Genomic DNA, 12,229 nt, shown 5'->3' on the forward strand with positions numbered 1-12,229 from the left:
GTAAAAATAAATAAATAGGCTGGGCATGGTGGCTTATGCCTGTAATCCTTACACTTTGGGAGGCTGAGATGGGAGGATTGCTTGAACACAGGAGTGTGAGACCAGCCTGGGCAACATAGGGAGAACCTGCCCTTCCCCCCCCCAAAAAAAAGAAAGAATTAGCTGGGCATGATGGCATGTGCCTGTGGTCCAGCTACTCTGGAGGCCGAGGTGGGAGGATCTCTTGAGCCTGGGAAGTTGAGGCTGCAATGAGTCATGATCGTGCCACTGCACTCCAGCCTAGGCAACAGAGCAAAACCCTGTCTCAAAAACAAAAACAAAAACCCACACACAAAATAAATAAATAAAAGGAGTTTCAAGAATACATTTTGAAATTGTAATTAAAGTCACTAAGGAATAATATTTTGCTTTATAATTAGCATTTTTGTGACTATAAATGACCTTTGTTTCTCTGCATCCTGATTTAGTAATGTGGTGTGAGCTCTTTTTTTTCTGATGGTGGTCATACACTGTACTTTTCTTAGATCTTACCTGTTAAGCATAGTTACTCTTTCAGTTTTCTTTTTCTTTCAGTCCTTCATTTTTCTGTGCTTGTTTTTTTTTTTTTTAACCAAACCGTGGGCTCCTTGTGGATAGAAAGTATGTTTTACATATGTTTGTGTTTTCAGTCTTACCATAGTGTCTGACATATGTAGCGGTTACTCTAAAAATTTATTCATTTTACTGATTTGTTTTAAAATTGACACTTAAGCACATATATATATATACACACATATATATATACATATATACACATATATATACATATATATACATATATACACATATATATACATATATACACATATATACATATATACACATATATATATACATATATACACACATATATATACATATATACATATATATATGTGTATATATATATATATATGTATATATATATATATACATGTGTTTTTAACTTTTTATTTAAAATTTTTTTTAATTTAATTTTTTTATTTTTAGAGACAAGATTTTGTTATGTCACCCAGGCTGGAGTGCGGTAGCCTGATCATAGCTCACTGTAACCTTGTAATCCGGGACTCAAGCAGTCCTTCCACCTCAGTCTGTGGAGTACCTAGGACTATAGACGTGTGCCACCCTCCACCCCAACTCATTTTTTTGTAGAGATGGGGTCTCACTATGTTGCCCAAACTGGTCTCAAACTCCTAGCCTCAAGTGATCCTCTCGTCTCAGCCCTTCAAAGTGCTGGGTTGACAGGTGTGAGCCACCACACCTGGCCCCTTAACTTTTTACTTTGAGATAATTATAGATTGACAGAAGGTTGTAAAGAAATGTACAGGGAAGTCCTGTGCACTCTTTAGCCTCCCCCAGTGATAACATCTTTTATAAATATAGTACAATATCAAAACCAGAAAATTGGTGTTGGTGCAATCTGTGGAGCTTATTCAAATTTCACTAGTTAGACATGCACTTGTTTGTGTATGTGTAACTCTGTGCATTTTTATGTCATGTGTACAGCCTTGCATAACCAACACCATGATCAAAATACTTATCTGGGCTGGGTGCCGTGGCTCACGCCTGTAATCCTAGCACTTTGGGAGGCCGAGGCGGGCAGATCACTTGAAGTCAGGAGTTTGAGACCAGCCTGGCCAACATGGTGAAACCTCATCTCTACTAAAAATACAAAAATTTGTTGGGCGTGGTGGTGCATACCTGTAGTCCCAGCTACTTGGGAGGCTAAGGCAGGAGAATCACTTGAACCCTGGTGGTGGAGGCTGCAGTGAGCCGAGATTGTGCCATTGCAGTCCAGCCTGGGCGACAGAGCAAGACTCCGTCTCAAACAAAACAAAACAAAACAAAACAAAACAAACCCCAAAATACTTAACTATACCATTGCCCCAAGGTTCCCTATTACCCCTTTATAGCCATATTCATCCCACCCATCTCTAGCCTTTGGCAGCCACTAATCTGTTCACCATTTCTATAGTTATATTATTTTACACATGTTACATCAATGGAATCATGCAGTATCTTTGTGAGACTGACTTTTTTCATTCAGCATAATTTACTTGAAGTTCAACGTATTATATATAAATAGTTTGTTGTTTTTTATTGCTGAGTAGTATTACAAAATATAGATGTACCAAAATTTAACTGCTCACCTGTTGTAGGACATTTGGGTAGTCTCTTTTTTTTTGGCTATCACAAATAAAGCTGAACATTCCTGTATTTTTTTTGCATGAAAATAAAATCTTCATTCTCTGGGATTATGCCCAAGCCTAAGAGTGTGTACATTATATTTTGGTACGTGAGAAGTCAGAAATTCTAATGTTACCAATATGGATTAATTAGCAGAATTTCTGTTAAGATGCCAGGAAGGAAAAGTTTATCATCAGTTAATTCTGAAGATGAAAGTCTGAAATGATGACAAGTATTTTTTCAGTATGTGGGAAGTCAGAAATTCTAATGTTATTAATATAGATTAATTAGCAAAATTTCTGAGACACCAGGAAGGAAAAGTTTATTAGTTAATTCTGAAGATGAAAATCTCCCCAATGATGAAAAGTATTTTTTCCATTCATTTCCTTATACTTTAACATGATTATCTTTGTTCTACTTGGGGATTGATTTGTTTTAGGACTGCTTGTGTATACACAAATCTGTGCATACTCAAGTTTGGCCCTGAGGAACCTGCATATACGGAAAGTCAGCCCTTTATATATATGCAGATTTTATATCCCTCAAATACCATATTTTAGATCTCTCTTTGCTTTAAAAAAAATCACGTGTAAGTGGACCCACACAGTTCAAAGCCATGTTGTTTGGGGGTCATCTGTAATTTGAAAGTTCTTTTTCTGTCTCCCATAAAACACTAGCTGATGGGGAGAAAGAAGATCAGTTTAATGGAAGCCCTCCAAGACCACAGCCAAGGGGACCAAGAACTCCTCCAGGACCCCCTCCACCTGATGATGATGAAGATGATCCTGTGCCTCTGCCAGGTATAAATAAAACCAGTGCTAAGGTTTTCCCCCCTAGTTAATAGTACGTTTTTGTTTTTGTTTTGAGATGGTCTCACTCTGTCGCCCAGGGTGGAGTACAGTGGCTCACTGCAGTCTTGACCACCTGGGCTTACGTGATCCTCTCACCTCAGCCTCCTAAGTAGCTGGGACTACAGGTGTGCAGCACCATGCCTTGCTGATTTTTAACATATCTGTAGAGATGGGGTCTCACTATTTTGCCCAGGCTGGAACTCCTGAGCTAAAGTGATCCATCTGCCTTAGCTCCACAAAGTGTTAGGATTATAGGCATAAGCCACTGTGCCTGGCTAATAGTGCTTTTTGATTAAGAAAAGAAGTTAGGTGCTAGTAATCAAATCTTGATGCAGTCTCCCCCCATGCTGTGCAGTATTTCCTTGTGTTTTTTTCTTTTTTCTTTCTTTTTTTTTGAGACAGGTTTTTGCTCTGTGACCCAGGCTAGAGTGCAGTGGCACCATCTCAGCTCACTGCAGCCTTGAATTCCCGGGTTCAAGAAATCCTCCCACCTCATCCTCCCCAGTGGCTAGGACCACAGGTGTATACCACCACGCCTGGCTAATTTTTTCATTTTTTATAGAGAAGAAGTTTCCTATGTTGCTTAGGCTGGTCTTGAACTCAAGTGATCCTCCCTCCTTGGCCCCCCACAGTTTTGGGATTTACAGGTGTGACCCACAGTGCCTGGCCACTAATTGCATTTTTCTTTCTGTTGGCCAGTTAACTTGTTAAAAAAAAAATTTGTTAACTCATTTGAAGCTGTGCCAAAATAAAGTGTAAGTTTGCTGTAGTGATATGTACAAAAGAGTACCAGATAAAAATCAGTAGTATCGGGCTGGGTGTGGTAGCTCGTGCCTGTAATCCTAGCACTTTGGAAGGCTGAGGCAGGAGGAGGACCTCTTGAGCCCAGGAGTGTGAGACCAGCCTGGGCAACATAGGGAGACGCTGTCTCTATTAAAAATAAAAATAAAATAAAATAAAAATAGGCTGGGCATGGTGGCTCACGCCTGTAATCCCAGCACTTTGGGAGGCCAAGGTGGGCGGATTACCTGAGGTCAGGAGTTCGAGACCAGCCTGGCCAACATGATGAAACCGCATCTCTACTAAAAATACAAAAATTGTCTGGGTGTGGTGGTACACGCCTGTAATCCCAGCTACTCGGGAGACTGAAGCAGGAGAATTGCTTGAGCCCGGGAGGCAGAGGTTGCAATGAGCTGAGATCATGCCACTGCACTCCAGCCTGGCTGACAGAGTGAGACTCTGTCTCAAAAAAAGAAAAAAATAAAAATAAAAAATAAAATAAAAATAAGTAGTATGTACTGGAAAAGATAAAAATCTGTATAGTTACTTAAAAGCTAAAAAGAAAAGGAATGGCTTAACAGTATACTTTATTATTGCTCACTGTGGCAGTTGTACAGTGTATACTCAATATTTTTTAAACAGCGAGTAATTCTTTTTTTTTTAAGGGTATTTATAAGCTATATCATCCAAAATATTAAGTAGTTGCCATATCCAGTCTTGCTGCCTTGTGTCATTTAAACAATTAAAATAGTCTGTGCCTTAAATCTCAATTTTTCAGTGTCTGGTGACAAGGAAGAGGATGCTCCTCATAGAGAAGATTACTTTGAGCCCATTTCTCCTGATCGGAATTCTGTTCCCCAGGAAGGGCAATATTCTGATGAAGGAGAAGTAGAAGAGGAACAACAAGAAGAAGGAGAAGAAGATGAAGATGATGTGGATGTAGAGGAAGAAGAGGATGAGGACGAGGATGATCGACGTACAGTAGACAGTATTCCTGAGGAGGAAGAGGAAGATGAAGAGGAAGAAGGTGAAGAGGATGAAGAAGGTGAAGGTGGGTTATGTTAGCTAGGACTTTGGGGTTTGAGTACTAGAAACTAACTCAATGCGGCTTTGAAAAATGCAAAAGAATTTCTAGCAAAGATAAATGGGTTCCAAGAAACCCAGGGTCAGAATGTAGCTAGGCCTCAAGGCATGACTAGAAATGAGATTTCCATCTCTCCTCTGCTTTGTGTGTTTACTTTAATCTCCCCTGTTTAACCAATCAGCCTAAACTGCCTGACTGTATCTCAGTTTTCTGTTTGACTTGCTACAATATGAGTTTCCCCTTGACAGCATCAGCTTTTGCCAGGAAAACAGGGTCATGCAGCAAATACATGTTGGTTAGGGATTTGGTGGCTGTTTTCAGCGTAAGGAGTGGTAAAGCTAGGTGGAATTCCTAAAGATGTCTGCCACCTAGGTATTTTAGCAAATGCTACATTATTTTTAAAAATTCAAGGGAAAAATCTCAATTATGCAAGTACATGTGGCTTTATTTTTGCTTTGAAAGCAAAAAGTGAGAGATATTCAAGCTAATTGACTCTTAATTTGCCCAAGAAATGGCATTTAATGTTAAAGCATTTATGCAGAATAACAGATAATCTGCCTTGGCTTTTTTCTACAGATAGTGAAAATGAGTGTCATTTGAGAATCACAGGGACAAATAGCTAGATTACCATGTGTTACATTTTTTAGCTTCCCCATTCCCAGATTATCAAATAATTATTTCTAGATTTATTGTATTTGGCAAAAGTAGTTAAATTTTAGGCAGGCAGTTTTCTTTTTTTCTTTTTTTTTTTTTTTGAGACAAAGTCTCATTCCATGACCCAGACTGGAGCACGGTGGTGCGATCTTGGTTCACTGCAACCTTCACCTCCAGGGTTCAAGTGATTCGTCCCTCAGCCTTCCGAGTAGCTGGGCTTACAGGCGCCCACCCCTACGCTCGGGTAATTTTTGTATTTTTAGTAGAGACCGGGGTTTCACCATGTTGGCCAGGCTGGTCTCGGACTCCTGACCTCAAGTGATCTGCCCAGCTTGGCCTCCCAAAGTGCCGGGATTACAGGCATGAGCCACTGTGCGCAGCCATATTTTAAATGAACACATTTTCTATCAAAATATAATGAAGACCTACAAAACTGTGTGATAGGTAAATGCAGAGAAATAAAAATTCAGGAATGTGAAATTAATGTTATAAAAAGAATCTACAGTGGTTTTGCTGAAAATATTTGGTTTAACCTGATGATATTAGTTCTTACTTAACTTTAAAACAACCAGTTTTTTTCGTCTTAAAAATAATCTCTCAAGAGGACAAGCATAATTTCTTTCCTCCTGAGATAGATATTTTTGTTACTTTGAGGCATTTCTAATTTTATTTCTGTGAGGAAAAGATATCTGTTACAGAGTTAGTTGTAAAACTGAACAGATACAGAGGAATTTGCTTAAAAGGTTTGTCCAGTTTTCAGGTCTCACCCCTTTGAGGAAAAAAAGAAGTTTGTCCATAATTCTATTAGAAATTATAAAATGCTGTAAAATTGTGGATAAGATGTTGGGGCAGAAGTTGGTTTTGTTGAGGAAATCATTTTTAATGTTTTATTAAAACTATTTCTTGTTCAATCAGAACAAGAATCAGAACTATTTCTTGTTCAATCAGAATTTATTTCAATCAAAGATGATGTAATACTTAAATATTATTCATACTAATTTTCAGGGGATGATGGTTATGAACAAATTTCCAGTGATGAAGATGGAATTGCTGACTTGGAACGTGAAACATTTAAGTATCCAAACTTTGATGTTGAATACACTGCTGAAGACTTAGCTTCAGTTCCTCCTATGACATATGATCCATATGACAGGGAGCTTGTACCACTCTTATACTTCAGTTGTCCATACAAGACTACTTTTGAAATTGAAATCAGTAGAATGAAGGATCAAGGTCCAGATAAAGAAAATTCAGGGGCAATTGAAGCCTCAGTGAAGTTAACAGAACTCTTGGATTTGTATAGAGAAGATAGAGGTGCAAAATGGGTAACAGCTTTAGAAGAAATTCCAAGTTTAATAATAAAAGGGTTAAGCTATTTGCAATTGAAAAACACAAAACAAGACTCCCTTGGCCAGTTGGTAGACTGGACCATGCAAGCTTTAAATTTACAAGTAGCGCTTCGCCAACCTATCGCCTTAAATGTTCGACAGCTCAAAGCTGGGACCAAATTAGTGTCCTCACTAGCAGAATGTGGGGCTCAAGGAGTTATGGAACTGCTACAAGCAGGAGTGATCAATGGATTATTTGAGCTTCTGTTTGCTGATCATGTATCATCTTCTCTTAAGTTAAATGCTTTTAAAGCTTTGGACAGTGTCGTTAGTATGACAGAAGGAATGGAAGCTTTTTTAAGAGGTAGGCAGAATGAAAAAAGTGGTTATCAGAAGCTTCTGGAACTCATACTTTTAGATCAGACTGTGAGGGTTGTTACTGCTGGTTCAGCTATTCTCCAAAAATGCCATTTCTATGAAGTCTTGTCAGAGATTAAAAGACTTGGTGACCATTTAGCAGAGAAGACTTCATCTGTTCCTAACCACAGTGAACCTGATCACGACACAGATGCTGGACTTGAGAGAACAAACCCAGAATATGAAAATGAGGTGGAAGCTTCTATGGATATGGATCTTTTGGAATCCTCAAATATAAGTGAAGGGGAAATAGAAAGGCTTATTAACCTCCTAGAAGAAGTTTTTCATTTAATGGAAACTGCCCCTCATACAATGATCCAACAACCTGTTAAGTCTTTCCCAACGATGGCACGAATTACTGGACCTCCAGAGAGGGATGATCCATACCCTGTTCTCTTTAGGTAAGACATGTTTGCCTTTTGGGAAATAAATTTCACAAATCATTGGAGACAATTTTATGTGGTTGATTTTGCTTTTTATCTGATTGTAGCTAACTTATTTATGTGTAAGGATACTGGATATTTCAAAACAGTTATTCAGTAGTGGAACTGAGAAGTATGTTACTGTGGGTGAGCTTATATTGTGTTAGTTCTTAAAGCAAAAGTGGGAACTTCAGTGAAGATTTTAGTAATTAACAATGATGCTTGTATAAGCATGTCTATGAGCAAGAATAAATGAGAAACTGCTGACTTGCTTCTGGGAAGGTGGTACAAAGGAATGGTGTAGGAAGGAGAGCTCTTCTTTGTGAACCATTCTGTACTTACTACTCTTAATACATTGTAAGTTAAAATTATATTTTACTAACTTAATTTTACAGTCCTGGTTAAAGATGTCTTTAAGTTTCCATTACTACTTAATGCCATCTACCCCTCTCATTATCTGTTGATACAGTTTTGCCATTGTTAGGACCAGCATCCATAGTAGATTTTTTATTTTGTTTTGAGACTTTCTTTCTTACCATTTGCCTGTAAATAATTTCCTAACATAAAAGTGGAAAAATGGCATTTGAATTATTTTATTACTTACTTTTGTGATTAATATTTTCATTGATTTGGAGCATAGTGCATTCCCAGGAGATGGGATATGTGTCCACTCTAAAACCTCCACTTATCCAAGTTCCTGTTTTTAGCTGAAACTATTACACCTTGTCTTCGTTTGAGTTTCCTAAAAGGATAACTGGAGTCAAAGTCTTGGGTGCAGGTTCTTTGTTTGAAAGATTATCCTAGGAAGCAGAAATGCATGAAGAGAGTAAGATAAGGAGAAAAACCAGTAAAGGAAGTATTATTATACTTACTGCTGTGGACAGCTGGGGCTTATCCTACTGGGGACCCTTCGAAGAACTGGTTAAAGTGTATCTCCTGCTTATCCTCCTAAAACATTCAGGCTGGGGCATTCGTCTACCAACTCTCCCCTTTGGTTCAAGGATGCCCACAAGAAACTTTAACTCTTTTATGCTTCTGAGCTGTTCGTGCTTGTGGTCTGAGCACGCTTTAATCCCTTTGGGGGAAACCCTGAGAAAGAAAGGTAGGGAGGCCCAAAGTGAACACTTGAGGCCAGATACTGGCAACCCTCACAGATTGTGTACTGGGAAATCAATGCGTCAGTGATGGGAGGTTGGGGAGCAGTAATATGTAAGAGATGGGCAGAGAATGCATTTAGGCAGGATACTTAGAAGGAATAGAAAGACAAAATGAGAAGCAGGAGAGAATAGAAACCAAGGAAGCAAATAGTTTTTAGGAACTATTACAGGTGGCTCACGCCTGTAATCCCAGCACTTTGGGAGGCTGAGGCAGGCGGATCATCTGAGGTCAGGAGTTCGAGACCAGCCTGGCCAACATGACGAAACCCCGTCTCTACTAAAAATACAAAAATTAGCCGGGTGTGGTGGTGGGCGCCTGTAATCCCAGCTACTTGGGAGGCTGAGGCAGGAGAATCATTTGAACCTGGAGGATAGAGCATGCGGTGAGCCAAGATCTGGCCACTGCACTCCAGCCTGGGCTACAGAGTGAGACTCTGTCTCAAAAAAAAAAAAAAAAAAACAGTCCAGGCACAGTGGCTCACGCCTGTAATCCCAGCACTTTGGGAGGGCGAGGCAGGTGGTTCACCTGAGGTCAAGAGTTCAAGACCAGCCTGACCAGCATGGAGAAACCCCATCTCTACTAAAAATACAAAATTAGTGGGGCATGGTGGCACATGGGTGTAATCCCAGCTACTTGGGAGGCTGAGGCAGGAGAATCACTTGAAACCGGGAGGCAGAGGTTGCAGTGAGCTGAGATCTCACCATTTCACTCCAGCCTGAGCAACAAGAGCGAAACTCCGTCTCTAAAAAATAAAAAATAAGTAACAAAACACACACACACACACACACACGCACACACACAAACTAGCCGGGCTTGGTGGAATGCTCCTGTAAACCCAGCTACTTGGGAAGCTGAGGCAGGAGAATCCTTTGAACCCGGGAGGTTGGAGGTTCTGGTGAGCCGAGATCGGGCCACTGCACTCCAGCCTGGGCAACAGAGTGAGATGCTATCTCAAAAAAAGAAAAACTAGGCAGGCATGGTGGCGCACGCCTGTAATCCCAGCTACTTGGGAGGCTGAGGCAGGAGAATCGCTTGAACCCAGGAGGCGGTGGTTGCAGTGAGCGAAGATTGTGCCGCTGCACTCCTGCCTGGGTGACAAGAGCGAAACTCCATCTCAAGAAAAAGAAATTTGGCCAGCCTGGGCAACATAGGGAGACCTCATCTCTACAGAAAATAAAAAATTAAAAAAAAAATTAGCTGGGAATGGTAGTGTGCGCCTGTGGTCCCAGCTGCTCAGGAGACTGAGGTGGGAGGATTGCTTGAGCCTGAGAGGTTAAGGGTGCAGTGAGCGGTGATTGTGCCACTGCACTCCAGTCTGGGCAGCAGAGTGAGACTGTGTCTCAAAACAAGAAATTTGGCTAAGAGAAAAAGTAAGAAACAAGGCAGCAGCTAGAAGGAGATGTTGGGGTCAAAAAGGAAGGTTTTTGTTTTTTAGGAGTGGGAGAGGCTTGAGCATATTTGTAGGCTGGGAATAATGACTCATTTATAAAGTCAGTGGAGAGAGATGTTTATGATGTAGGAGTAAACAATAACAATTGCTGGAGCAAGGCTTGGTGGGAGATGAGGACAAGAGTACAAGTGTAGGAGTTTGGTTTTGGGCAGGAGAAAGGGAATCTTATAAGTATGCAAATATAATACATTTGTAGTCTTGGAGATTGTAAAGAAATTTAGGTACTTCTTACTAACAACTTTATTTTTAGTAGAATAGGTGATGCTTTCAGTCACTGAGAAGAAGCTAGTAATTAAATACTTACTGTTTTTTTCCCACCATATGGAGGAGGTACATTTGGGTATCAGACAAGAGGAAATAAAGGGCCCAGAATGGTTGTGCTAAGGAATTTGGATTTTATTTGTAGAATATGGAAAGGTATTGAATATTTTGGAGTAGCAGATCTGATATGATCAGAGTAATATTCTCAGATTTTGTGTTGCAAGATGTATTGCAATGGAAAAGAAATTAGAGTTACTAGGAAGATAAGATAGTCTGAGGTTTCTAGGTACTAGGTTTTAAGTAATTTGCCCTTAACAGGTAATGGAAAGGCAAATATTGTGCTTATAGTGACAGAGATTGTGAAATAGCCATTATATTATATAATAGTACTATGACTTGGCAACAGGACCTAGTAGGCGAAGGAAAGTGAGAAGGAGCTAGAGATTTCTAGCCAAGGTAGCAATTGGAGCTGTGGTTTTATTGACAGAAACTGGTAAATTAGGAAGGAGAGTGAATTTTGAAAGGAAAAATAATTGTACTTTGGAGGGTTTGTTTTTGAAGTGGTGGCAAGGCTCTATTGTCCTATGTTAGGGTCCCCAAGAGTACCAAGATTCTCTAGGAGGACTCACAAAACTTAGCGTATAATACTCAGCAAAGGAAAAAGGTACCTGGGAGGAAGTTGGGAAAACCAGTTGCAAGCTTCCAGAATCCTTTCACAGTGGAGTCGCATAGTGCCTGCCTAATTCTCACAGCAACAGGTTGTGACGTGTGAAGTGTTGCCTGTTGAGGAAGCTCTTTAGAAACTTGGCACCCAGGCTTTTTTATTTTTTATTTTTAAGTAGCAACAATGACATGTTTTGATACATGTATACATTGTGGAATAATTATATCAAGTTGATTGGCATGCAAATTTTTTTATTGTGGGTAGTCATGTAGGCACTCACTGCCTATCTTCTACCAGAATTCCAGACTAGGAGAAGGAAAGCAGGTGTTCAGCATAACCATATTGTTTGTGCAAACAATTTAGGCACAAGGAGCCATTCTTATCAGTTAGGGGCGTGGGAACCCTCTCGAAATCTAAGTTGCCAGAAGTTAGCCAGTAGCCAGCCTTGCAAGCAGACCTCTAAGGATGTGCAGTCTGAGGTTTGCTATTTTAACCATTCTCTGAATGGTCCATAAGGAGGATGCTCTTGGAGCATAGTAATTCTGGAGTTTTGTCTTCTTGAGGGTTCTGTTTGCCTTTGTTGTAAGCAGTCACTGGTGGGTGTTTATTATTGTGAAGTAGAAGCCTGGGTTTAAATAGTAATAGGACTGAAGAGGCAGTTTCAGCTTTTGACAAAATTAAGTTCTGGCCTGTCATTTACTTTTTAGTAGTATTTTGATGGGTTTATGAAAGCTATTGTGTTACCATTTGCAGTGACTAAAATGGAAGAGATTGAGTCAGAATTATAAATAATTTTATTCTTTTTAACATTCAGAAAATTATGATATTCTTACTAATTAAAAATTAAGAAGTTTTCATTAAGCTGGTTCTATCTTGTAGTCAAGAGATGTTTTGACAGATTTTTACCCCATTTTTGAGTATTTGAAAAAATACGATGTTTTGGTTCTTTTTTCTT

General features: G+C 39.6%; 1 protein-coding gene across 2 annotated transcripts in view; it reads left to right on the forward strand.

Annotated features, from left to right (window-relative positions):
- The window catches only part of VIRMA (vir like m6A methyltransferase associated), a 65,529-nt gene that overhangs the window by 19,817 nt on the left and 33,483 nt on the right, over positions 1-12,229 (forward strand). For both annotated transcript variants that reach the window (XM_003268320.3, XM_030795116.1), the window contains 3 exons: positions 2,883-3,005; positions 4,615-4,887; positions 6,580-7,720. In XM_003268320.3, the coding sequence (XP_003268368.2) occupies positions 2,883-3,005; positions 4,615-4,887; positions 6,580-7,720 (1,537 nt within the window). The remainder of the gene's footprint in view (positions 1-2,882; positions 3,006-4,614; positions 4,888-6,579; positions 7,721-12,229) is intronic.

This window comes from Nomascus leucogenys, chromosome 16 (genome assembly GCF_006542625.1).
Source record: "Nomascus leucogenys isolate Asia chromosome 16, Asia_NLE_v1, whole genome shotgun sequence".
Classification (NCBI taxonomy): domain Eukaryota; kingdom Metazoa; phylum Chordata; class Mammalia; order Primates; family Hylobatidae; genus Nomascus; species Nomascus leucogenys.